Below are 27,817 nucleotides of genomic sequence, written 5' to 3'. Positions count from 1 at the left end.
TGTACACCCATATCTTACAAAACCCCATATTCACACACTTTATCAGCTACATCCCGAAAAGTGTATTATACTTGCTCAGACGTCTAGTTATGGAATCCCAGTTATGCTCAGAGTGGAGGGCGACCCACCTTGTCACACACAGTCACCCCTGGACCCTACATCACAGAGGAGCCAGCACTCCCCACCAAGACCTCCTCATTGTGTGGCATCAGCCCAGACACCAGCTGGTTGTGTATTAAAATCTCTTCCTGCTTATTTTTCTCAGAGTAACAACTTCCCTGAGAAACCTTCAAATAGGCAGCTGGATGGGGGTGGTGAGGGGGGCGGGGGTGCCGGAGCATCCGGGGAGAATGCTCATCGAGAGTCCCAGTTGGGGCTGGGGGTGGGGGACTTTTCCAGGCCTTAAAATAGCTTTTTATAAAGCCCTCCACAGGAGCACGTGGGATGGTCTTTCCCAGCATGCAGGCTGTGATGTGGTTTCTGGCTCAGGGAAATGCTAAGTGAGAAGGGGGCTTGCAGTTATCAGTGCCCCAGTGTGAGCGGGCATGGCCCCTGTGAATGTCCACAGTGTAGGCCTGACACGAAGGAGTCAGGAAGAGGGGGCCTGGAGATCCAGGAGTTGGGCTGGGGCAGGACCAAGGGGGGCGTATTAAGGTTAGGAGGTTGAAGAGGTGTTGGGCCCCAGGAATCTGGCTTGAGAAGACCAAGCCCTGCTGATCTCCAACTGAGTCAGCTTCCGATCCAAAGGCTCCTTCGTGCCCAAAGCGATTTGGAGGAACAGTCTTTCGGGGCCAGGGCAGGCCCGAGTCACTAGGAGATAGTCCAGTGATCTGCCTGGGACTGTCCACCTACCTAGACTACCAGTCAGCAGGCAGGGATTGGAGTGGACACCAAGGAGACCCCCAGCCTCGAGGGGAGATGAGTGATGATGGGGCTTCTGGATCACTTGTCCCTGTGGTAGGCAAGGGCACGGCTGAAGGTCTGGGGCCTGAGCCAGGGGAATACACAGATGCCCTTCTAACTGAAGGTCTCTATGAATCATCCAGTCACCAAATGTCAGAGCAGGACAGGCCCCTTGAGTTCATCTAGTCCAAGGTACTAATTTTATTGATAAAGCGTCAGAGCCTGAAGAAGGGACTGAAGGTGGCCTTTAGAGCCACACCCTGTCATTTACTAGCTGGGGACTCAGGCAAGCGACTTCACCTCTCTGAGTTCGCCACCTCGTTTGTAGAATAAGGACAATAATCTGTGCCTCCGAGTTGTCCGGGGGATTAAATGACATAGGAGATGCAAAGGCAACAGCCTGGTACATAGTAGACGCTTAATAACGTTGCCGGTGTTATTATTATTTCCCACAGTCAAACAGTAGGGCCAAAAAGCAAGTGAGATCTCTGGCTTTCACAGCCCCTTGCTTGTGGCATACCCCTCTCCCATCTGTAATTCCATGTCCCATTTTTTTTCCTCCCAAGCCTTGGAGTTGTCAGTGTCCTAGCTTGGGTGGGAGAGTCTGGCTCCAGAGGGATGTATGGGGCTGACTCACCTTGGGAATCAGCTCTGGAAACTCTCTTCTGGGCAAAGATCCCAGCAGGGCATCTCCGGTTGCCCCAGGTGGGATGGCTCAGTTCCCTGCAGGGCTAGGCTGTGTGAAGCGGGGAAGAACTCCTGTCCTGGACCCAGTCTTCTGGGCTCTGGGTCTGCCTTCCCAGGGGCCTCCTTCCTCCTAGTTTATCCATACCCTGCATTGGCTCAAGCTCCGCCCACTCCCTCCTCTGTTTCAAAGCTTGGACTATTACACCAGCCTTCCCTCTAGTTCCCTGCCTCCTGCCTACCCCTTCAAGTTTATTTCTCACATTGCCATAGAGTAGCTTCTAAAAACTAATCCTGGCTTCAACTCCTCATGGGACCCTGGGAAAGACACTTTCCCTTTGGGCCTGTTTCCTCTGGAAAATGGAGCTAGAAGGGACTCTCTCCAAGCTTTCGTTTAGATCTAACATTCTCTATGTTGTGGGAACAGTGACTGGGGTAGGGTGAGGGCTTTGGGGTCTCAGGACACAGGTGGCTTCTGGCCTAGCTTTAGACTGGGTCCACACAGGCCATCCTGGGCTGTCCCCACTCCTGCCCACATTGAGCTCTTTTCAGCACCGAGGACAGCAGCTCCTCATGGGCTCTGGGCTCTGAGTCAGGTGGGGAGAAGGCTCAGCATCATTCTAGGAGATGCCATGGAGTGCTGTTGGGGGCTGTGACTGCCTCTCCCTTGTATGCAGTGAGACAGATGGGACGGTTCCTGGAGTCTTTCAGTCTCCGGCAACCACAGAATTATTGCAAGCAATTTGCCCCGTTTCTCTGGAAAGAGGCTTTATAAAGTTACTCCCTGGGTCAACAGAGTTCAGGGACTGGACAGGTATGAAACAGTAGAGAAATGTTCTCTAATGTTGCAAGACCTTTCTCCCCACCCAGAAGACACGGGACTTAGTCTCTGCTGAATCACATCTCAAATCAATGTGGAATTGGTGGAGAAGAGTGAGAAGTAGCGCATCAGTAGACTGGGAGTCGGCCTTATGGATGTCTGGACCTCAAGCTCCCCATCTGGCAGGGGCAGGGGCAGGGGGCTAGCCAAGGTGTCACTAACATTTCAAGGATTCTGTGATTCCCTTACTAGGCATCACAGTGGATTGGACAGGTCTGATCAAAGAAGGGAAATTTTCTCCCAAGTGGGCCAAAGCTTTCCCAAGCTCTAGGAGAAGGGCACTGGGGTCATATGGTGGCAAGGCTCTGGCTTCAGCTCAGGATGTGTTGTGTGTGGAGGATTCGAGGGGAGGGAGGTTAGAGTGTAGCTCCCACAGACCTGTCTGTCTTCTAGCTGCATTAGCGGGGATTGGCAGTTAGGAGCCAGGGACAGGGCGAGTCCCTCCACACCCATTGTTATTGCCCAGCCCTCTGTGTGTGGTGGGGCACGCACCATTTGTGGGTGTGCATCTATGTGTGTGATTGAATGGATAGGTTCAACTGCAAGTGTTATGGCGTGAAGGACACATTTATGTGTCAGAGTATGTCTTGTGTATGTATGATTAAACCCTGGAAGTACCTTTTGTGACTGTTGTAGGAACATACTCATAACCTTGTATGTGGGATCACTGTCTTCATAAATGTGATTGTCAGCACTTGTGTGTGTCTGCTTATGCCGGTCGGTATGAAAGAAGTATAGGTGAGCTAACATGACTGTGTGTAAGGCAGGCAGACAGACAGACAAGTGGATGGTCTCATTGATCCCTGGATAGTTAGCTATCCCAATATCCCAGAAGCTGGGACGGTTTATGGTTTGAAAGGAGACATTTCTCCTTACCACCTCCCACTCCCAGTGCCCCCCCCCCAATATGTCTGCCAGTGACACTAACCCTTTTAGCCTTTCCTCTCCCAGTGGGACTTCCTGAAAGGTAAGTAGGACAAAGCAAGAGGAATAAAGCACCCCTCTTCCCAGGGCAGGTCTTGAATATCCTCACCGTTGGATATGGGTGGGTTGCCAGGGTAACCAGCTCCCCCTTCCCCATTGTTTTTAGGGGGCTTCAGTGCCTGCTCCACACCCCCCACCTCTCCCCACCCCTATAGCCAACTTCATTCTTAATTCGCCTGGGTCTCTAACCAGTGATAGCAAAGGGCTCCTTTGGTACAGTCCCTATCTGAGCAGCACTTCCCTCCCCATCAAGCTCCTCAGGCAGCCAAGCTTTAGCAGGGGAAATCCATGTAAACCCTCAACCTGGCTTCTGTGACCCTGACCGCCCCAGGAGGGGAGGGTGTCTAGAGGGACCACATTGCAATGCTGAATAGGTTGCCATGGAAACCCAGGCTGGATGGTGTGCTGCTAGGAGAGGCACAGTGTCCTATGTTCCCTGTAAGGCTGAGCCATGGGGCAGGATGGGGGTAGAGGGCCCTGTGAACAGGAGACACAGAGACGGGGGGGGGGGGTGAGTTCTCACTGCACAGCTTCTGGAGTCTCCTACAGACCTCTTTTCAAAGCCATAGCCAACTCAGGCCGACCCAGCCATCCTCTCTTACTCTTGCTTCCCTAATCGCCTCTTCATGTCCAGACCCACCTGGAGAATGCATGTTAGTTTGGAGTGCCCAGGCCTCCCATCGGGGTTGTTATAGGGCCTGTGAAGGTATCAGAGAGGTGGCTGTGAGGTCTGAGAGACAGGTGCATGAGGGAGAGCAAATTCAGCAAAAGGCAAACTTTCCAGAAGAGGGAGGCAGGAACACAACCCTTTGGAGCAAAGGCTGAAATTGAGTGAGAAGGTAGCTGTCTGGGGAGCCTGGCAAGGATGACGGCCCAAGAGCTGCAGGGAGGGGAGGGGGGCTCTACCTGGTAACTCCACACACCCCCAGCCCATCGTCCCGATTCTGCCTCCAGCCACCTTTCTAATCGGCTTTGTCTGTGTCACTGCCCTGAGCAAGGCCAGGGGTCAGCTGCAAACCAGCTCTAGGGGTCATCTCGGCAATGCCCCTGTCTCCGGTCACAGCCCTGCCCACCACGCCCCCTCCCGAGAGGTGACTTTGAGCAGCGCTCTCAGAGAGGCCGCACGGTGACCTGACCTTGTTCCCTCCCTGTGCTTGGTGTGGGGACCGGTCGCAGAAGGGACCACCAAGAAGCTGCGCAGCAACGTCCGGAGGAGCACGGAGACAGGCATCGCCGTGGAGATGCGGAGTCGGGTCACGCGCCAGGGCAGCCGGGAGTCCACCGATGGGAGCACCAACAGCAACAGCTCCGAGGGCACGTGCGTGCAGCCCACCCCACCCTGGGCCCTCCCTCCTCGGTCCTCTAGTCCCAGAGCCAGAGCAGGGCGGGAAAATCTCCAGTTGGTTTTCCCACCTGGAGAACATCAACCCAGATGTCTGTGTTCCTGTGCCCCTACCTGCCCCCATTCCCCTCCCCTGGATGTCCGATGCCAGGGCCCCAGCCTTCCCCCAGTGGCCTAGCAGTGGTTCCTCCCTTCTGTACACTTCATGCCTCCCGCCTCCCAGCACCCACACGCGGCCCCACTCCAGAGGAGAGGGTTTGAAAGGAGAAAGTGACTCCAATCCTTTAAATCTAGAGCCATTGTTATGTCTCCGATAGGTGGAGGTCTCACACGTGGCCTTGCTTGGAGCTCAGGGAAGGAGATGGGACTGGATCAGTTTTCCAAACTGTGGGTGGTAACTCAGAGGCAGGAAGTGAAATCAGTTCAGGGGGTAAAACCAGCATTAGAAAAAGAAATAGAGATTCAGTTGTACCCTATGGAGTGAGGAGGAATTGCCTTGTGAACTTCTGTGTCGGTTGTTTTAATGTGTGGGCGCACATAGGTCTGTGACATTAAATGTATTTCTTACATTTGACTGCGTGTGGGCTGCAGTCAAGAACCTGCAAGTCCCTCCGATTTCCTCTACATTGTGAAACTACGGTATACAACTAAAATTTTCTGATTTGGCCTCATGAAGGCACAATGATTTCAGGATTATTTAAGATTCTGTGCTCATGTATCTCGCTGCTGTGCCTACAGCCATGAGTGCAAATAGCCACTAGCATGTATTGTGTCCTACTGTATGCAGGGTATCACTGGGCACTTCAGATCAGTGCTTCTTATTCGGGGATCTAGTGAGCACTCTCAGACCAAACACTGTCTCATTTAACTCTCGCTACGGTACTGAGCGATGTTGGTACTACCTGCGAAACAGACCAATAGGAGTGGGTGAGCCTGAAACCCCTTCCTGGGGCGGGGGGTGGGGGTGGGGGGGGGGGGCGGGGAGGAGACACACGGCTTCTCTGACAAGCACACACAGCCTGTCTTCCTCCCTGCCAGTCACTGGCCCAGGGGGACTCAAGGCCAAGCCGTCCAGCAGGGGATTTGCTCTGGGACAACCTTGACTCTCTCTAGCCTTAGGGCTTTCTTTGGTCCATTGTAGCTCATGAGTGGACCTGGGCCAGCCCTCCCTCACCTGTCCTTTCTCTGCTGGCACACCCAGGACACCTTAAGGACATGCACAAGTAGCACTTTTCCCTCAGTGACAACGGCAGCAATAACTGCCACATATTGTGTTCTGTTTGTCTGAACTTTTCATGCACCATCTATCCCGATCCTCACCATAAACCCACGCGAGTTGGGCATCACCTCTGTTTTGTAGGCAGGTCTCTTACCTCTGGACGCCTCTGTTTTCTCATCTGTAAAACTGGGAAATAGCTGCTGCCACACAGAGTAGTTGCAAGGATTCCATTGCATGAGGCACGTGGAGCATTCAGTGCACTGACACATGGTCACATGGTCAACTTTCAGTCACTGTCAGTTTTTCTTGTTACTGCTTTCCAGCACCACCGCCCTCCCCCCAGACATACACAACCATGGGGCACCTACCACCACTCCTTATTAATCTGAACCCTATAATTGTGTTAATTGGGACTCTGGCTGTTTGGGCACCACCTCATTTATTGACTTGATTTCAAACTGTCTGTCCCCAGCCAACGTAGTACACTACACTATGTAGAGGGGAAACTGAGGCAAGAGGGGAGTGCCCAGTGCCTGGGATGCAGAGCCGCTGCATCCCACCAGCCAGATGCCCTCACGTGCCCCTCTGCCTCCTTCCCCAGGTTCATCTTCCCCACCACCCGGCTGGGGGCCGAAAGCCAGTTCAGCGATTTCCTGGATGGGCTGGGACCAGCCCAGATTGTGGGGCGACAGACGCTGGCAACTCCACCAATGGGTGAGTCTTCGTGAGGGTAGGGCGAGTGGGGTGATGGCAGAAAGGGTGAGATCAGCAGAGCCCTGCGTGACCCGAGCCTCACTCAGCTTCCCTGCCAGCGCAGAGTGAGCACAGCACTCACGCATCCTCCCTCCGCAGAGGGCAAGGCCACGGCCGCAGCTCTCCCAGCACATTCCTCCTCGCTCCACTCCACCACACTCTGCCGGCTCTGCTAAGTGCTGGACGGAAAATGGTGAACAGATCATCAGGGCATTGGTTTTCAGGGGGCCGGCTCTATCGTCAGTTCTCTGAGTGGCCTTGGGGAAGTCTCTTCTCTGAGCCTGTTCCCTCATCTATAAAATGGGAATAAAAATGCCTGCCTTCACTATCAACAATTGATTGAGGGTGATTCTTTTATTGAAGGTGGGGGGTGGGGAGGTTCATGCTTTGCCTGAAGTATTTCATTTGATCCTAGGGACTGTGTCTTATTTGACTTCTAATAGTGTCTGGCACCTGGAAGCCTTTAGTAGTTTTTCATCCCCCTTTCCTGTAGCCAGGAGTAGCTCCTGAAGTCTGTGCTGCAGTCCTGGCTCCTTCCTCCCTCTCCCTTAGCTAGTGGATGTGTTGGCTCAAGCAGCTGCTCCCAGGCCTAGCCTCCCCAGAGACACCTCCTGGCCACCCCCTTCCCCACAGTCTGACTCAAGCAGTGTCTGACCCAGACCTCTGCCCTGGCCTCAAGCACACGAGGAAGCTGAGTGCAGACAGCGCCCTGCTGTGAGCCATACAGTGAGCTGGGATTTCATTCCCGCCAGGGCTCTTCCCACTGCACTGCCCTGTCTTCCTCCCCCTGCTCATTCAGGAGCCTCTCCCTGTCTGCGGGAAGAGGGGTGCGCCCACAGGGTGAGCTCTTAGCTGGCTCTTGGGTTGGACTGGCTAATTCTCAGCGCTTGCTTTCAAACTCTTAGGGGCCCGGGAGTCTGCTTTTCCCAGCAGCCCTGAGCCCAGCCAAGAGCTGGAGGCAGTGAGAGGAGCAGCCACTTCCACTAGTGCAGTGATGGAGAACCTTTTGAGCTCAGCGTGTCAGCATTTTGAAAAACCCTAACTTAACTCTGGTGCCGTGTCACATATAGACATTTTTTGATATTTGCAACCATAGTAAAACAAAGACTTATATTTTTGATATTTGTTTTATATATTTAAATGCCATTTAACAAAGAAACATCAACCAAAAAAATGAGTTCGCGTGTCATCTCTGACACACGTGTCATAGGCAAATGCGCCATCACAGCCTAGAATTATGCGTGTGGTGCCCTCTGGTGTCCCAAACTAGGAACGACAGGTTTGTGTTTGCTCATCTTTGGGGTGTTATAATGAGACGGGAGATTAATTCCTGAGACATCCCCCTCCACTTCCCCGTGGAGAGGTCAGGAAGAGTAGAGGAAGGGGGACAAATTCCAGAATGTCTTTGTTTGTATTTGCATCTCCCCAAGTATGCAAATACAAACAATTGCATAATGGCTCAGAGAATCTAAAATGGGTACCTAAGCCCACAGTCAGCTCTATTTTAGTTTTTCGACATCAGGCTATGATTCTGCACTGCTTGGAAGGGTGTTCCAAGTGACTAATGCTAAGAGTTCCAGAAATCAGACAACTGACACGATTCCACACATAGAACTTGCCCCAGCTGGATAATCCGTTTTGTGGCAGCACAGGGAGGAGTTCTCAGTCCTCTGCTCCCAGGAAATCTGCCGGCCTTCCCTTCATCCTTTGGCGATGATGCAAGCAGGCCCTGGTTCCCAGGGAGCAGCTCCTGTCCTGGGCAGGCTCATATCTCAGCATCTCTTCAAGCTGATAGTCTTTGAATATTTGACATGTATTTAGGGGAATGGCTGAGGGCTGCTGTGTAGAAGGTGACTAAGAGCCCCTGAGCCCATAGCCTCCATCTATGTTCCTGACTCCAGAAGGTCTGCCACCAAACTTGCCTCTTCTGCTCAGTAAAACAGGAGCTTCTCAGTTCACCACACTTAGATGAGCATGTGACAGCCACTTTTGGTCCCCAAACATGTCCCTGTAGGGTCATGCCCCCACCCCACCCCTAGGGACCCATGATTGTGTTCCTCGGCTGCTCTACTGTGTCTCCTGAGGCCAGTTCTCCCACATGCAGTTTTCTTCATCTCATGCCCTTTCCAGGTGGTAGTGCCCTGCAGGCTGGCATTCTGCACAGTGGCTCGTCTGGCTCTGCCTGGACTGTCCCTCTTCTCCCTTGCAGGGGATGTGCACGTTGCCATCATGGACCGGAGTGGCCAGCTAGAAGTGGAAGTGATCGAGGCTCGGGGCCTGACCCCCAAACCTGGCTCCAAATCTCTCCCAGGTGAGGCTGAGCAGCTGGGAGAAGGATTTTGGAAATGGGTCCTGCCGGTGAGGAGGATGCTGCTGAGGTCTGGGTCTAATGAGTCCTTAGTTCCGCACTGGCCTAAGTCAGTATTCTCAACACTGGAGTCACCACTTGCCCAAAAGGCCAGGAAATAGGGGCGGGGGTAGGGGAGGACAGAGGAGTCAATCTCTTTGACCTGCTGTCCACTGGCCAGCTCGTCCTACTCACCTTGCTCACCTCCAGGGTCACCTGGGGGTTGGGGATGGGACAGGCCATAGCAGTCTCTCCTGACCCCTCCCCATCATGCTTTCTCCCATCCCTTAGCCACCTATATCAAGGTTTACCTGCTTGAGAATGGGGCCTGCTTGGCCAAGAAGAAGACAAAGGTGGCCAAGAAGACCTGTGACCCCCTGTACCAGCAGGCTCTGCTCTTCGACGAGGGGCCCCAGGGCAAGGTGCTGCAGGTGAGTGTGAGAGGGCAACGCTCAAGACTGCAAGTCATCATTTGAAATCCGTTTCATTTATGACACTTCCTGTGCCAGGTACTAATGCCAGGTGCATTAATATGTGTTGCCCATTTATTTTCACGACCCAGTGAGGTGTGATTGCCCCCAGCTGATTCATAAGGAAACCAAGGTTTGGAGGGTAGCTCGACTGCCAGGTTCCACCGGGCGCTGGTTCATTGTGCATCGGCTCCACACCAGGCTGTGAGCTGCTTTCCATTGTGACCTCGCTCCATCCTCCAGATGAACCTGTGAAGCAGGTGTGACTCTCCTATTTTACAAATGAGGAAGCAGAAAGATGGAGTGGCTGGCGTGAGGTTTCAGCTGGGGACTTGCTGAGCCGAGCTGAGCCCAGGTCACGGTGACTCTCACCCCTGGAGAGTGACAAGCCGTTCACCACGGTCCCGGGAGAGAGGGATCATCATGCCTGTTTCATAGATGAAGTGCCTGAGGCACCCAAGTGGTTACAGGGATAGAGCACAGTGGTGGTCGGTCTCTGGGTTCTGCCCTGGGTTCAGGTTCAAGTTTGATCACTTACTAGCTGCAGTATGTGGTGAAGATCAAATGAGAGATGTTTGTAGAGGGCCTCACACAGTGCCTGTCACACAGAAGGCTACTCGCTAACTCTGAACAGTGGTGGTCGCGGTGGGCTGTCGGCCTTGCCTGAGGCCATGGGTGACAGAGGAGAGGCTTGAGCCAGTGGCTGTCTGAGCTGTGGGACTTCTCATCCACGGCTGTTCCTCTGGGCTGAGGTGGTTCCATAGCAAAGGCACTTGGAGCTGCAAACAGCAAGAACTGATGAGCCCTAGGGTTCTGTGGGGGAAAGTTTGGTCTTGGTTGTCCATTTTTATATATATCGGAATTCTATTTTGAAAAAAGAATTCACCAATAAAAACACAAGTTCGAAAATGACTGAGCTAATCTATTCCCCTCCCCCAGTTTTATGGATGGATGGGAACCCTGAGGTCCAGGGAGGGCAAGGGGCTTGCCCAGGCCCCACCATGAGCCGCAGCAGAGCGGGACCTGGAGTCTCCATCTGCTCCTTCCCGGAGAAGGCTGCCATCTGGGATGCTGGGACCTCCAGAAGTCAGACCCAGGGTACATGCCCAGCTCTGCCACCAATGACTGTGTGTCTTTGGGTTAGTTCATTAACCTCTTTGAGCGGCAGTTTCCTCTTTGTGGAAATAACACATAGCACCTCTACCTGGATGGTTGCAACAATGGAGATGATATACTTAAAGTCCATAGGAGCCTGTGTGAGGTGGGCGGCAAGTTGTTTGAAGTCAGTCCAAGTTTCAGCTCTCTCTGTCCCATCCGTCTGTGCCCTGGTGAAACCTGTAGGTTCCCGGGCCCACTGCCCAGCCCTGGAGTCAGGGAGGTGGCTGAGCTCCTCTTTCTTCTCCCACTGGTAGGTGATCGTCTGGGGAGACTACGGCCGCATGGACCACAAGTGCTTCATGGGCATGGCCCAGATCATGCTGGATGAGCTGGACCTGAGTGCCGCCGTCACCGGCTGGTACAAACTCTTCCCCACATCCTCTGTGGCAGACTCGACCCTCGGATCCCTCACCCGGCGCCTGTCCCAGTCCTCCCTGGAGAGTGCCACCAGCCCCTCGTGCACCTAAGGACCTCAGGAAGAGGCTGGATGTGGTGTGGGAAGGGGTGCCTGCTGGCCCCCCTCCTCCCCTGTACATAGTCTTCACGTCTTTCTGGCCCCTCGCCCTGCTGCATGCCTGTTGGCTACTGGGCTCGTCCCAGCTGGCAGTGGAGAGTGTAGTGTGTGTGTGTGTATGTGTGTGTGTGTGTGTGTGTGTCTGTGTGTCTGTGTGTGACCATGTTATATCTGTTCATTTGTCTGGGTATAGTCTGTCTTGGTGACTACATGGGCCAAAATCCATGTCCTTCTGTGTCTTGTTGAAAAGAAACCCAAATGAGTGTTGTGTAAACACAACACCCCCTCGGTCCGGGGATGGAATGGTGGGGGGGTGGCCATTGGTCCATCCTGCCTGGTCCTGTGCCCGGGGCAGAGCCCGAGTGTCCTGCCTGTTCCTTCTCTTGGTGGTCCCTGCTGAGTTTCCTGTCTCGTTCTTTGTTCCACCTTTGCCTCTCCCAGCACTGCTACCTTTTTTGAGGAATGTAGCATCCACTGCAGCTGGCGAGGCCCCTCTGGGAACCCTGACCCTCCTCCTCCGGCAGCTTTGCCCGCTGAATGCGTCTGCAGCATGTAGCATGCTCGGCTAGTGCCCTGGCCAGGGCCTGGGAAGCAAAGATGCCTGGGGAGCTGAGGGCTTGGGAGATTGCTTCCTCCCTCGGGCTGGAGCCGCCTCCTTCCTACAAGCAAAACACGGGAGGTCTTAGTTTCCGGGGTTGCTGGCCAGACACCCTAGGGGGACGTTCCGGTACCTCCCTTAGCACTCCTGTCTCCCTCCAGGCCACCGCACCTCTGACATGCCAAAGGAGCTCTCCCAGGGGACCCCAGCAGGTGTGGACGGGAGGTGTGGCCATCCAGGAGGCTGCCTCAGAGGGGATGGAATCTGCCAAAGCAGACAGCCCCTGGAGGCACCTGTGTCCTCCCCAGGCTCGGAGGGTGGCCCTGTCCCCACAGGGCCCATCCTGGTGGGGCCTGGCCTGTGAGGAGGTGCTGAGGGTGGGGCTGTTTGCTGGGTCAAGGAGGGGAGGGCTGACTTGCCCTGAGCCACCGTTGAGAATCCTGTCTGGGGATTAGCTGCCTGAAGTTCATTTGGGGCTCTCTTCTGCTCGTTTCTAGACCAGGGTGCGTCTTGGAGCTCAGACTCATGTGGGCTCCAGCCTCCTGGCCCCACACAGCCTGACTCTGGACTCTGGTCTGCTACAGCCACAGCCACCAGCTTTGTACAAAGCAATACTCATGCTCGGCCTCCCTGCCTCCCTGAGCTCTCCTGCTGCCTGCTGCCTGCTGGAGAGCGGCCTGGCCTGCTCCAGGCACCTACCCGCTCTGCTTTCATCCCACCCATCTGGCTGGAGCTTCCCAAAGCCGCTCACACTCTGACTTGGTCTGCAGGCTGGGTCCTGAGGGTGGGACCAGTGCGTGGACTGAAGTCTGGCTCAGGAATGCCCAAATATGTCTTCTCCCTCCTCAGGTCAAGGGTGAAAGGTGAGAGGTTGCCCAGGAGCCCGACATAACAGCCCTTGGATCCGTGTCTGGGGAGGAAAGAGTGACCAGGGGGTCACAGTATGGGGCAGGCTCTCTCTTCCCCAGACATGGTCCCCAATGCCACAGTGACTCCAACCATGTACCGGGAGGCAGTGCAGGCTCAGAGCCTGAGTGCTTGGTCTCCATCTGTAACCGAAGCGGGCAGACATGGAGGTGGGTTCTGAGGGAGGCGGAGGGAAGCTCTCTGGAGATACCGCCATCTCCGCCGAGGGGCCTCCTTTTGGGGCAGGATCCACCTTTTCTCCCAAAACACAAGGGGAGGGAACCAGGACCCCGTCATTCCTGCCCACAGACACAGAATAGGTAATACGGGCAGTAAAGAAACAAACACGAGTGCCTGGCCCCGAGCCTCCATTCTTGTATCGGCCTTGGTGAGTGGAAGACCACTGGTGAGTGGAAGAGAGGGAGGGGCAGCTGGGTCCCACTTTCTCTTTCTGCAGAAATTCTCTCCCACTGTCAGGACTGGGTGATGCCTGCATTTCTCATGTTTCTACAGTGAAACAAAGGGCTCTGAGCTCTTTGATCTGAGCGTGGGGAGCGGGAGGACCGCGCTCACGGAGGTACTTTATGTCCTGTCTGTGATGTGCTCCCCTTGAGAGAGGTCACCCTCAGGATGGTGGTGGGCTTATGGGCGAAAGTGTAGACATCTGCTGACGTGGCACCGAATGGCGATCCTTAGACCATGCAGCCACCCCCAGGGAAGGGGGGACATCACCCTCATTCCTCAAAGGGCCCAGAAAGACGTGAGAGAAGGTGGGAGCTGCCAGCAGAGAGGCTGCCGCTGGGTAGCTGGAGGCCGGTGCCCCTGGCCTGGGGGGCAGGTGGGTTAGCACAGGGGAGGTGCCAGCCAGAGGTGGGGCCTGATGTGTTGGTAATGGCTGAACTGCCTGCAATCCCCAGCTGCCAAAGCTGCCCAGGGGTTGGCCCACTCCACAGCTCCCTCTCTAATGGGCAGTGATCCCCCCGCCCCCACCCCGTGTTGACCTTGGGATGATTCTTTTTAACCCTTTGTACCAAATAAGTGACTAATCCCCACCTAGAGTTGCCCCCAGGAGGGTGGAGTCGTGTGAGGCTGATGTGTGTGTTGGTGACCAGCTGGATGTCGGGGTCTGTTTCTCAGCACCCTGGGTGCAGGGGCCTGTCCGAGAAGCAGCTCTATTAGCCCGTCGCAGGAGCGGAGGGAGCTCAAGTGTGACTCTGGGCTGTCCCTGGCGGGGAGCGTCTGTTCTTTCAGAGGGGATGGTGGGGGAGGAAGGAACAAGATCCCCCAGAGTTCTCCCCAACCTGGGACCAACTCACTGCCAGGGACAGTATCCTGGCCCCAAACCCCCCTCCCCCCCCTTAGCCCAGGTGAAGCCCGGAGCTGATCTCAGATGGCCTCTGTCACTCCATCTCCCCTGCTCAGGCAGGATCGTGGGGGACGTGGCGGAGAGAGAAAGGCCCTGCAGCGATGCTGGGCTATGGGCAGGAACCATGATGAATGACTCAGAGCGCTGTCTTCACATTTCTGCTCTGCTGACTCCGTCCCACTCCCTTCAGAGATGGCTTCCCTACAGGGAGTCTGTGATGGGCCTTCGGGATGAATCAGGCTCCACGAATGCGCCACGTCATGGTTTGGCCAGGGGGATGTGACCCTGCAGGAAAGACCTGTCTCCAGAATGACTCCCCGTCCAGGCAGTTCCACCACCAGCTCTCCTAGGAAAGGCACCCTTGGGAGGCCGCCGTGTGCAGCAAGCCCCAGGCGTGGCCAGGACTGCCCAAGGCAGAACCTAGGAGCTCCAGAGAGAGCCGCTCATCACTCGTGGGATCACTGCCCATTGTGGCACTGAGGTCAAGCCAGTCCTCAGCCCGTTGTGGCACTGAGGTCAAGCCTGCCCCAGCTCTTCTTCACTGCCAGCCTTGAGGAGAGCAGAGCACCCCCTTTTAAAGACAATAGAACCCTCCAAGAGAACTTCTTTGGAAATGAAATGTAGCACAATCTTAGACTGCGTTACGAGGAGCCCTGACACCCAACCAGGGTTCTTGCTCTTCACCTTGCTGCCCGGGAGACCCGTGCTCCTCCCCTGGGGCTCCGGAGCTCCTAATACCTCTGATCCCCCGTCTCCCTCGGCCCAGAAAGCAGCACGGCTTCGGTGAGGCTGCTGTTCTATTTCTCTGATTGCTCCCTGCACTGTGCAAACTCTGCAAGAAATTGCTGCCTTTGCTTGACATTGTAATGAGTTGTCCGCCACCTGAGGGGAGGGAGATGGCGTGTTATTCAGAGCCAAGGGGTGGTCCTGCAGTGGCTGCAAGGAGGTGGGTAAGAAGAGGCCCACTGCCCTGCTGACCCCTCCCCTTCTCACCCCCTCCTCTGCATCCTCTTCTCCAATATCCTGACACGTAAAGAGGGTCTTTAAAATGCTGCTTCCTGTACTGCGTTATCTTTCACTGGATGATCAGGGAGGAGATTGGAATGCGGACTCATTGTCCCCTGCCTTCTCCCTCAAGTCTGCTTTCACTCAGGTCAGAAGAGATTGGGGCAAAACAAAACAATCATGATTGAGGGGCAGGGGAGCCCTGCCCCATCAGGTGAGGCCTGATCGGGGCTGCATGGACCTGGTCTGGCTGGGAAAGGGTTATTTGAAAGAGTGCCTGAGCATCTCAGAGCAATGTCAGTGATGCCAAAGAGAGCAACTTGGCCTCCTTGGGCACCAGCTCTGTGTTGGTCTGCCTGACGGTGGGACCTTGTTCTCTGACAAAAGGGCTTAATCTTTCCATGTAGCAAAGCAACTCCCCCACCCCCACCCCCACCCCTAGCTTGGGCTTTTGTGGGCCCAGCGCGGCTGTGCCTGTGAGGGAAACCACAGCAGAGAGAGAAATTGCATTCTCTCAGGGGCCTAGACTGCTCATTGAGACGCGTAAGTGCTTTGGTAAAACCTTCCAGCGCTCTCTCTGGTGGGAAGCTTGGCCAGTAAGGACAGGGGCCTTGGGCCTAACAAGGAGTTCGCCCCAATGCCAGGAAGGACCTGTGGGACTGGGCTCCAGAGAGCTGGGCTAACAAATGAGCCCTGGGAACTCCAGGGGCAACAGAGCATCGACCCCATCGGCCAACGGCCTGGACAGCTGGCTACAGAGCACCAAAGGCTGTCAGAGAAAGTTTGCCAGAAACCGCGACCATGCGCAAGACTTCTCACTCTTCTGGGCCTCAGCTTTCTCATCTGCAAAATCAGAGCATTTGCTCGTTGCTGCACGGTTCCCTCCAGGTTGTGAAAGTCTGATCTGGAGCTGATGAGGGTCGAGCCTGGTGCACCTGGTTCCACAGACTGGTTTCTTCCAGCCGTGGGTACCCAAGCCGGGTGCAGGTTCTCATCCGTCCACACCCAGATGCTGCTTCTGACTAGAACTCTGGGAACCCTAACAGACTGCTCCCACCTCTTTGTGCTTCATTCCTTCTTATTCTTGTGTCACGATGAGAAATGATTAAGAGGTGTCTACAACGGACAATTTTCAAGGTGCTGATGTGATGTTACAACCTCAGCTGCATCCTGTGTAGGTTAGTGTCCCCACCAGCAGTTGGTCCTCATTGCTGCTTCTAGAATGACATCGGTGGGAGAGTCGAACATGGGAGAATTTTAAAGGAAATGCTCTCTGATGGGAGGAGAGAGGGAGCTGCCTGTCCAAGTATTTTGCTTCTTAAAACCACGCCTCTCTCCAGAATGTCTTTTACCAGGCGACATCTCCGCAGGCTGAGTGGCTGCTTTCTTGGGAAAAGATGGCCTGATTGTTCTATCTGCTCCTTTAGAATGTAAATTCATAGGAGGAAGGAACCCTTTTTCTAGACTATCCAAATGCATCCTGCGAAGAGAGAGATAGCTGATAGGGACTGACAAGCACACTGTTTAGATAAGAAGCAATTCGCCTTTTATATCTGTGCTCCTATACATTTTCTATGTGCAGCATCTTTCCAAACTGTCTGTGGCTCCCGGGTGGCAGGTGGACAGCTGGGAAGGACTTGCCAGCCGTTCGTACAACGTTCTTGCCAATTCCCTTGAGAAAATTCTTCACATGGCTTCTGCATGTACAGTATTTGGGCAGCAAAAAAAAAAAAAAAAAAAAATGATTAAAGTTGGTTTAAAACTGGTTTCATGTGTTGCTTTTTGAAGATGGTTCTTAATGCGAGGAGAAAACAGGGTTCCAGGTGACTGAAACAAGGAGGAGAGGGGCACCTTGGCTAAGAGGCAGGAGAGAGCAGTACATCTCAGGGGAAAAGCCTCGAAAACATACGACCTGGGTTTCTGACTCCCACTGGGGACCCCTGTGCCTCAGTGATGTCCTTGGGCCATAGGATTTGCTGGTGCGGGCAGCTTCCAGGCTCTGCCTCCAGGGTCCCTGTTTACAGGCCCACACAGCCTTCTATTCCCACAGACTTCACAAGGGATGCCCAGAGCCAAATAGAGGGGAAGGTAAGATGGAGCTAAGGGCACTGCTTACCACCCACTGTTCATTTCCTTCTGAGCTCTTGTGTCTAGCAGCTCCGCTCCAGCACGTGGCTGGGACAGCCTTGCTTATTTCAGCCGCAGTTGACATAAGCAGTAAACGGCAGTGGACCTCCATTGCTGTGAACTATATCAGTCCATGATCCCAAGAGCACCCCTGCTTCAGGGAGGGACAGGAAGGTCTGCTAACATTTAGTCACTTCTGCACAGTGCCATTTCCTCCTAGGGTTTGGTCTAGGGGTATAGGAGGTGGAGAAAGGAGGTACAGCAGTCAAAGCGCTTGCTGGGCTGGGAGAAGGCTGGCATTCTCCATGCCAAGAGCCCTTCAGGTGACCTCCACTGCGCTGGCTCTGGCCCCTGGCTTTGCAGTTCCAGTGGGCACCATCGCTCCAGAATAATATATGACCTTTGACACTCTCTAGGGTCCTGCTTCCTTTTTTGTTTGTTTGGTGCCCTTGATCGGGAATCGAACTCATGACACTTTGGTGCACAGGCCAATGCTCCAACCACTGAGCAACACTGCCAGGCCAAGGTTCTGTCTTTCTTTTCCACTGTTGCTTTCTCCCTGAGATATCCTATACACTCTGTGCTCTAGACAGAATAATTATTTTCCCTGCTAAAAAGGAAAAAAGGGACAGACAAAAGAACTGAAATCTAGAGAAAAAAATTCTAAAGAATTTTCTTTAAACAGAAGGAATGTATTATGTACCAAATAGGATTATTGGGGGATTAAAATTAAAATATGTTTAAAGTCCTCAAAATAGTACCTGGCACATAGTAAATGCTTTTTGCTGTTATTGAGGAAAATGATCCTAGATGGAAGGGCTGAGATACAAGAAAGAAAAGTGAGTAAGGAAGTAAGTTTTTAAAAATTAGTAAATGTTAACATATATCGTAAAAATATCATGTTTGATTTGTGAAATTTAAAAATATAAGCATGAACTAAAATATTAGACAGAAATAGCACAGAAGTTGGTCCTTGGAATATTCTTGAGGAGACTAAAGACACTGAATAACCTCAGTCTTCTTTAAATATTCATTCTAAAATCTAGAGTAAATACTAAGAAGATAGACTCTAGCAGATGCAAAAATCCTAAAAGCAAACTATGAAATCCAAAAATGTATTAAAAAATACATGATAATCAAGTGGTATTTATCCCAAGGATGCAAGGATGGTTCATTATTATCACAAAAATTCATCGCTATAATTCACCACATTAATAGACTAAACAAGAAAAATCATTATTATCCTAATATAGAAAAGGCATTTTATAAGGTTTAATCCTATTCATAATAAAAAAAAAACTTAGCAAATGGAAGGTAACTTTTTAATTTGATGGAAGTCATATACCAAAAAATCTATAGCAAATATTATGTTAATACTTTCCACAAATATTATGGAACTATTCCATAGTTCTAGGAATCCTCTACAGTGCCATAAAGGGAAAAAGAAGAGGTGTGAGAATTAAAAGAGCAGAGATAAAATTATAATTTACAGATAATTTGATCTCTACTTAATTGTGTGTGTTTTTTTTAAAAAGCAAGGTTGCTAGATACAAGATCACCTTACAAAAATCAATTGCATTTTTCTATAACAGCTATAACTAATAAACTAAAAATGGATATTATCCTCAATACCAATTTAAATTATTAAGTAGGGATTACTTAAGAACATATATGATCTCTCTAGAGAGAATTTTCACACTAATAACAGAGTTGATGATCTGCATAAATGAAGAGACATTCCTGTTCCTGGATGAGACTGTTTAATTAAGATAAAGGTATTAACTCTCCCCAGATTAATGTATAAATTCAGTGTAATCTAAATAAAATTTCAATTGGTATGTTAAGAACTACTTACTCTACTAAACTTACTCTATAACATATGCAATAATCTAAGTCCATTAATGGTTAAATCAACTTCCATTTAAAGAAAAGATGAGCAAACACAAAGATTGACACATATATACCTGAGAAATTAATATATGACAAGGGGGGGCATCTTAAACACAACGGGGAAAATGAATTGTTTAAAATATGTATTAGGAAAACTGGCTCACTATCTGGCCAAAAATATATCTACCTAAATCAAAATACAAAGATAAATCCTAGATGGTTTAATAGACTCAAAAAGGAAAGGTAAAATGTCAAATTAATAAAAGAAAATGTAAGAGAAATATTTTTGTGAACTAAGGGCAAGAAAAAAAATTTAATTTTTTGAAACCATACACTAAAAACTATATAATGTGATTACATTAAAGGTAAGGATTTATATTTAATGAATAGCATCATGGACAAAAGTTACACAGATTATAGAATAGTAATTTTTGATGTCAAAAGTTGACACAGGATTAATAGCTACAATATACAAGAAAGTACTGCAAGTCCTATATAATAAAAGGCTAATGTGCAAATTGTCTCCTCAGGAATTCGACTGACTGGGAGTTCGACCGCTTGCTATGACATGCGCTGACCACCAGGGAGCGGCGCAGAACGAAGAAAGGCCCCGGCCAGCAGCCGGGGGAAGAAAGGCCCGATTGGCCCTGATCACCAGCCAGGCCTGGGGACCCTACCTGTGCACGAGTTTCATGCACTGAACCTCAAGTCAACAATAAAAAAAACTTCAATGGGAAAATAGGCAAGGGAAATGAATACACAAACTTCAAAAGTTAATAAGCATATGAAAATAGCTTCAGAATCATTATAACCAGAGAAATGCAAATTAAAACAATGAACTATCACTTTATGCCTATAATAGACTGGCATAAAATAGAAAACTGAATAATGCTAAATGATGACAGGGATACGGAGATACAGTTTTTATTAAATCTGACATTACCTGGTCCAGTTATATGCAGACCCTGTGCACTGTGGTGGGAATGTAAATTGGTGCATCCACTGTGGAAAACAGTACAGAGGTTCCTCAAAAAAAGTAAAAAATAAAATTACTATCTGATTCAGCAATTTCACTTCTGGGTATTTATCTGAAGAAAACAAAAACACTAATTTGAAAAGATATATGCACCCCACCCCCATGTCCATTGCAGCATTATTTACAGAAGCCAAAATAAGTGCCCATCAATGAATGAGTGGATAAAGATGTTATATAGTATAGTATAGTATAGTATAGTATATACAATGGAATACTACTCAGCCATAAAAAAAGAATGGGAGCTTGCCATCCTATCTAATAAAAGAGAAACAGGGTAATTGGCGTACGACCGCTACCCTTCCCATTGGCTAATCAGGGCGATATGCAAATTAACTGCCAGCCAAAATGGCGGCCGGCAGCCAGGCAGCTTGAAACTAACATGAGGCTTGCTTGCTTCAGTGACAGAGGACTCCAACGTTCCCTGCCTCCTGCTGCCGGCCTCTGAGCTGCAACTCTAAGCAACTATGTTACAAATATAGAAGCTAAACAAAACCCCAGAAACCTGCTTTAGTCCTGGGCTTCAGCCAGCAGGATCACAACATTGTTTCAAATACAGAAGGTAAACAAAGGCCTTTCAGCAGCGGAGGCCTAAGAGCTGGAGCCTCAGAGCTAAAGCTGGCCCAGAATAAAAAAAAAGAAAAAAAGGAGCGGTTGGGAGCTTCCGTCACCCGCCAGCCTGACAACAGCCCTGAGCCCCTCACCCAGACTGGCCAGGCACCCCAGTGGGGACCCCCACCCTGAAGAGTGTGTGAACAGCTGCAAACAGTCATCATCCCCTCATCCAGGCTGGCCAGGCACCCTAGTGGGGACCCCCACCCTGATACAGGACACCCTTCAGGGTAAACCAGCCAGCCCCCACCCGTGCACCAGGCCTCTATATACTAAAAGGGTAATATGCCTCCCAGCACCAGGATCAGCCTGACAGGGGGCAGCGCCCAAACCCCCTGATCAGCCCTGCTCTGTGCCTGATAGGGGGGAGCTCCCCAACCCCCTGATCACCCTGCGGCTCTGTGTGTGACAGGGTGCGGTGCCCCAACCCCCCCCCCCCCCCCCGCCATGGGCCCTGCTCTGTGTGTAACGGGGTAGAACCATAACCTCCCCATCGGCCCTGCCCTGAGTGTGACAGGGTGCGGCGCCCCAACCCCCTGATCCGCCCTGCTCTGTGTGTGACAGGGGGCGGTGCCCCAACTCCCCTATCGGCCCTACTCTGTGAGTGACAGGGGGGAGCTCCCCAACTCCCTGATGGGCCCTGCTCTGTGAGTGATGGGGGCAGCGCCCCAACCCCGATTGGCCCTGCGTGACAGGGGGTGGCGCCGCAACCTTCCCATCGACCCTGCCTTGAGTGTGACAGGGCATGGTGCCCCAACCCGCCAATCAGCCCTACCCTTAGCGTGACTGAGGGTGGCATCGCAACCTCCGGATCCGCCCTGCTCTGTGCATGACAGGGCCGGCGCCCCAACTCCCCAATCAGCCCTGCCCTGAGCCTGACCAGGGGCTGCACGTAGGGATTGGGCCTGCCCTCTGCCACCCGGGAGCAGGCCTAAGCCAGCAGGTCGTTATCTCCTGAGGGGTCCCAGACTGCGAGAGGGCACAGGCTGGGCTGAGGGACACCCCCTTCCCCCGAGTGCACAAATTTTTGTGCACCGGGCCTCTAGTTTGTGATAATATAGATGGACCTTGAGCACATTATGTTAAGTGAATTAAGTCAGACAGAAAGACAAATACCATATGATCTTAGTTATATGTGGGATCTAAAAACAAAACAAACAAAAGACAAAAACCAAGCTCATAGATACAGAGAACATATTGATGGCTGCCAGAGGAATTGAGATGGGAAGTTGGGGAGTTGGGGTGGCAAAATGGGTGAAGGGAGTAAAAAATTACAGTTATAAAACTAATAAACATAGTGTGACTATGATTAATAATGCTATATTGTATATTTAAAAGTTGCTAAGAGAGTAAATCTTAAAAGTCCTCATCACAAGAAAAAAATAATTTTTGTAACTGTGTATGGTGATGGATGGTAACTATATTTAATGTGGTGATCAGTGAGCAGTATATATAAATACTAGAGGCCCGGTGCACAAAATTTGTGCACTTGGGGGGGGGGCATGGTGGTGTCCCTCAGCCCAGTCTGCACCCTCTCCAATCTGGGACCCCTTGGAGGATGTCCGACTGCTGGTTTAGGCCTGATCCCTCTCACAATCCGGGACTGCTGGCTCCCAACCGCTTGCCTGCCTGCCTGATTGCCCCTAACTGCTTCTGCCTGCCAGCCTGATCACCCCCTAACCACTCCCCTGCCAGCCTGATTGACGCCTAACTGCGTCCCCTGCAGGCCTGGTCACCCCTAACTGCCCTCCCTCCCCTGCTAGCCATCTTGTGGCAGCCATCTTGTGACAACATGAGAGCAGCCATCTTGTGTGAGGGTGTGATGGTCAATTTGCATATTACCTCTTTATTATATGCCAGGGTCCAACCCCAGCAGGTCCAGGGGTCCCCAAAGGTGTGGACGGAGTCGGCGAAGAAGGAATGACACGGAGACAGTGTTCAGTTGATCAGCAGCCTAGCCAGGATCTCTAGCCCGGATCTCCAGCCAAGTTCTGGTCTGGATCTCCAGAGAGGTTCTGCTTCGGATCTCCAGCCAGGTTCAGTCACCAGGTTCTAGTCAGGCTCTCCTGCCAATCTCTGTAGTCAGGTTCAGTCCAGGATCCCTTGCCATGTTCTCCCGCTAGGCTCTGTCTCTAGGCTCCGATGCCAGTCCCTCTCCAGGATCCTCCGGCATGCTCTCTCCAGCGAAGTTCTTCTGTCTCTAGGCTCCGTGTAGGTTCTGTCTTCTTGATTCTGTTCTAAGTTCTGAGTGTTTCTGTCTTGTTACAACTGTATTTATACCAGTTGATTCAATCCTATCAATCTCTATTACAAAGGTTAGGGCGTTTCTTATCTCCATTCCAGGGAGAAAAGATTATGTAGTTTAAGCATGATTGTTCGTAGTTAAAGGGATTAATTACCCACCTGGCACTTAGTTGAGGGGTTTTATTCCCTCCCTAACTTCAGGGGAAAATCCCTACCTGGGGAAAACAACCTTTCTCAGAGACCTTGGTTAAAACACATAGTGCCAAGAAGGTGAGCAAACATATTAAGAACAGTATGCCATATATGCCAGGTCCCTTGAAACAGCAAGCATGGACCGGCTCCCGGCAATTATATAGGATGAAATCATATTGTACACCTAAAACTAATGCAATGTTGTATGGCAATTATCCTATCTAATAAAGGGGAATATGCTAATTGACTGCCATGCCCACACAAGATGGCAGTGCCCACAGCCACAGGATGGTGACACCCAGTCCCTTCAGCCCTGCCTCATCTAGCCTCAGTCCCCCAGTCTCCTCAGCCCCACAGGGGAGGGCAGTTGGGGACGATCATGCTGGCAGGGGAGCAGTTAGGCATCAATCAGGCTGGCAGAGGAGCAGTTAGGGGGCTATCAGGCTGGCAGGCAGAGTGGTTAGGGGCAATCAGGCAGGCAGGCAGACAAGTGGTTAGGAACCAGCAGTCCTAGATTGTGAGAGGGATGTCTGAGGGGTCCCAGATTGGAGAGGGTTCAGGCTGGGCTGAGGGACTCCCCGTGCACGAATTTCGTGTACCGGGCCTCTAGTACCTCAATTAAAAGCACTAACCCTAAAATAAAAAGAGAAATTGGACTTCATCCATATTAAAATTTCTTTGTGAAAAAATACACATTATGACTCATAATAAGATGACAATTTAATTAGACAATCCAAGTAAAAAATTTGAATAGACATATCACAAAAGGAGATACGTAATTGCCAATAAGCACGTGAAAAGATGCTCATCCCCTGAGTTCATCAGGGAACTGCATAACTCTAGAATGCCTAAAATTGAAGACTGGCAATATCACATGTTGGTGGATTTTTATGCATTTTTAATGGAAATATAAAATGCTACAACTACTTTGTCCATTTCTTATAAATTTCTTATACACTTACCACATGACCCAGCAATTCTACTCCTTTATCAGGAAAAATGAAAACGTATGTCCACCCAACGACAAGAATGCTCATGACAGCTTTATTCATCAACTGCCCCAACTGGAAGCAATACAAATGTCTAACGTGTCAATCAGAATGCAGGAACCACACAGCAATTTAACCAAGGAAATTTTAATGCTAAAAATTAACACTAGCAGGGGAGTAACTATGAAGGTGTAAAGAGGACTGGAGGATACTCAAGGAAGAGACACAATGAAAGGGGGCCTCTCCTTTAAGCTGGGAATCAAATCTTGTTGGGATACGTGTAGTGTGATGTGAAGTGCGTTAGGAGCCCAGGCCAGGTCCCGGTCCAGGCTCCAGGTCAGCAGGAAACATCTCTAGGGGGAGCTGGTAGGCCAAGGTTGGCAGGTTGGCAGGTTGGTGCCCAGGGGTCAGTGACAGGAGCCTCTCACCATTATTTACAGAATGCAAGCCTGAAGTGTGCAGAGTCCACGATGGGAGTGAGGCGGGCACTGGGCGAGGCTGGAGCTGTGAGCTCACAGACATTGCGGGTTCTGGACGCACAGCCGGGGCGGGACGCTAATGGATGTCCCCCTGCACGTGCCGCTGGCAGCAGTGCAGTGGGAAGAAAAGCCAAGCAGCAGCAGCCTGGACCAGCAGTTTCTTTCTTCTCCAGCAGTGTCACTCCAGCGCCATCTACTGACAAAGCTCAATACTGTTCTCACTGCAAAGGAGAAATGTTTCAAGTGGCTATCGCACTATCGCTGCTAATGGAAGGTAGATTTGGAGTTTGCGAGGCAACAAGTGGATAACTGTCATATCTATCAATAGGCCCAACGTGAGAACAATTTGTGGTACATTAGTACAATGGGATACCTCTCAGCACTAAATAGAATGAACTACTGATATATGCTATAGCATAGATGGACTGCAAAATCAGCATGCTGAACGGAAGAAACCAGACATAAAGGGTAAATACTGTTACATGAAGTTCTAGAATACAAGACCAATCTATAGGGACAAAATGTCAATCAGTGTTGTCCAAGGATTGGGGGTGGATACTGATTGCAAAAGATCACATGGGAATTTGGGAGGAGGGTGGAAATATTCCAAATCTGGATTGCGGTACTGATTACATAAGTGTATACATTTATTAAATGGATGCCTTTTATATAAAATACTAGAGGCCCGGTGCACAAAAATTTGTGCACTCGGGGTTGGGAGAGGAGGTCCCTCAGCCTGGCCTGTGCCCTCTCACAGTCTGGGACCCATCAGGAGATAAGGACCTGCTGGTTTAGGCCTGCTCCCGGGTGGCAGAGGGCAGGCCTAATCCTAGGTGTAACCCCTGGTCGGGCTCAGAGCAGGGCCCATTGGGGAGTTGGGGCCCCGCCTCCTGTCATGCACAGAGCAGGGCGGATTGGGAGGTTGCCATGCCACCCTCAGTCATGCTCAGGGTAGGGCCGATTGGGGGGTTGGGGCACCACCCCCTGTCACACTCAAGGCAGGGTCCATAGGGAGGTTGCAGCGCCACTCCTGTCATGCACAGAGCAGGGCCGATCAGAGGGTTGGGGCTCCGCACCCTGTCACACTGATCCCGGTGCTGGGAAGCCTCGCTGCTCCGCTGATCCCAGGGCCAGGACGCCTCTCGGCTCCCCTGATCCCTGGCCCGGAGGCCTCTCAGCTCCTCTGATCACCAGGGCGGGAGGCCTCTCTGCTCCGCTGATCGCGGGGCCTCCGACTCCGCTGATCACGGGGCCGGGAGGCCTCTGGACTCCGCTGATCACCGGGGCCGGGAGGCCTCTCGGCTCCGCTGATCACAGGGGCCGGGAGGCCTCTCGGATCCGCTGATCACCGGGGCCGGGAGGCCTCTCGGATCCACTGATCACCGGGGCTGGGAGGCCTCTCGGATCCGCTGATCACAGGGGCCGGGAGGCCTCTCGGATCCACTGATCACCGGGGCTGGGAGGCTGATCACTGGGGCCGGGAGGCCTCTCGGCTCCGCTGATCCCAGGCCCTGAGGCCTCTCTGCCCTGCTGCTTCAGGGCTGTTTGGCTTCGCTCTGCTTGGAGCCTGAGTATGCAAATTAACCGCCATCTTTTAGCTTCTATAATTGAAACATTGTATCTTTTGGAGTTGTTGCTTCAGGAGCTCAGAGCCCTGCAGCTGCGGGGATCCTTGACTTTCTCCATCGCTGGGGCAACCAAGCCTCCTATTCTCAGCTGCCTGGCTGCCAGCCGCCATCTTGGCTGACAGTTAATTTGCATATCTCACTGATTAGCCAATGAAAAAGGTATCGGTTGTACGCCAATTACCATTTTTCTCTTTTATTAGTATAGGATAGTAGTGTCTATTATTAAAATATCATTTGTACATGAGAGGCCTGTGATTGTGTAGGATCTAGACTACCATTGTCTTCGAAGCCCTGGTGCCTTGTAAATTCCAGGCCAAGGGCCATTTGAGGGGCACAGCTTCGATAGGAACATTGGAAAACTTCTGTCTTCCTGTGGGAGATTGATTCTCTGACCTGGAAAGCCTCGGTGGTCGTGCAGGGTTATCCTGGATCATTCCTGAGATACCGACGAGATGGTGCACCTGGAAGTATGGTGAAGAGGAGGTTGAATTTCTGCAGGGGGCTCAGTTGAGAAATGAGGGTCTGTGTGTTCCGGTCAGTGTTCTCTATTCTTTCTTTGCTTGATTCCATTATGACTCAGATTCCATTAAAAGGGAGTCTAAGATTCTATGGCATTTTGACTTGGAAAGTACCTTCCAGCTCCTTGAAGACAGGTTTTTCCATCTTATAAATTAAGGGGCAAAGACCCACAGGTTGTCCAGGTCATCCAACAGTTCATTAGGGGCACAGTTTGGGCAGAATCCAGCCCAGTGCTCATAAGAAAACATCAGGCTGACTGGCAGTGGATTAAAATGCAGACTCTTCAGGGAGCGAAGGGGGCCCCTCTGACCATCAGAGCTCACCCTAGATAGAGGCAACGGAAGGGACCACTCTCTCTCATCCTAAAAGGAGCCTTGAAAAGCACCTCTATTCCTGTCTAGCCATTGCCAGAAGCTGCAATAAGCCCCTATTCCCTCACCAAGGGAAAGCCCACTGTATATACTCAGGAAGGAGACTGAACACGAAGAAGGAAACACCAATACGGACTTGCTCACCGAGCAATAATTGAGTTCAAATCCAGGCCGAGGGTATGGGACATAGGGAAGAGGGTCCTGGAGCAGGAAAGTGGTCAAGGAGAGTTTAGAGCTTTCCTTGAGAGTTGGTGGCCTTAGACACACCCTCAACTTTCTCCCTGTCTCCCTAGAAGTTCAGAGGGCAGGGATGTTACCTTCATTTTAAGGAAAAAGAAACTATGCCCAGATAGAGGTAGACATTTGCCCAAGGCCTATCAGCCTTGGAGTAATAATACCAGGACCAGAATTCCTGGCACCTGGCTTGGTGCTCTTTCCATTAAATGACTACATTGGGAAATGGGATGGAAATATAAAGACTGTCAAGCTCTGCATTTATCAAAATCTCACAAATGAAGAAGATCACGGGATCGAGCAAAAGATCTCATCCGATGCTTTTGTGCTTCAAAGGGATCATATGACGCCTGTCATTCATTTCAGCAAA

The 27,817-nt window shown here is 51.5% G+C and overlaps 1 protein-coding gene across 2 annotated transcripts in view; it reads left to right on the top strand.

Annotated features, from left to right (window-relative positions):
- RIMS3 (regulating synaptic membrane exocytosis 3) overlaps positions 1-16,912 on the top strand; it is a 38,404-nt gene extending 21,492 nt beyond the window's left edge. For both annotated transcript variants that reach the window (XM_059689721.1, XM_059689722.1), the window contains exons 3-7: positions 4,628-4,769; positions 6,614-6,726; positions 8,975-9,076; positions 9,404-9,543; positions 10,995-16,912. In XM_059689721.1, the coding sequence (XP_059545704.1) occupies positions 4,693-4,769; positions 6,614-6,726; positions 8,975-9,076; positions 9,404-9,543; positions 10,995-11,207 (645 nt within the window). In that variant the 5' untranslated portion in view covers positions 4,628-4,692 and the 3' untranslated portion in view covers positions 11,208-16,912. The remainder of the gene's footprint in view (positions 1-4,627; positions 4,770-6,613; positions 6,727-8,974; positions 9,077-9,403; positions 9,544-10,994) is intronic.
- Positions 16,913-27,817: the final 10,905 nt, after the last annotated feature.

This window comes from Myotis daubentonii, chromosome 3 (genome assembly GCF_963259705.1).
Source record: "Myotis daubentonii chromosome 3, mMyoDau2.1, whole genome shotgun sequence".
NCBI lineage: Eukaryota > Metazoa > Chordata > Mammalia > Chiroptera > Vespertilionidae > Myotis > Myotis daubentonii.
This window is presented reverse-complemented; position numbering and strand designations above follow the sequence as displayed.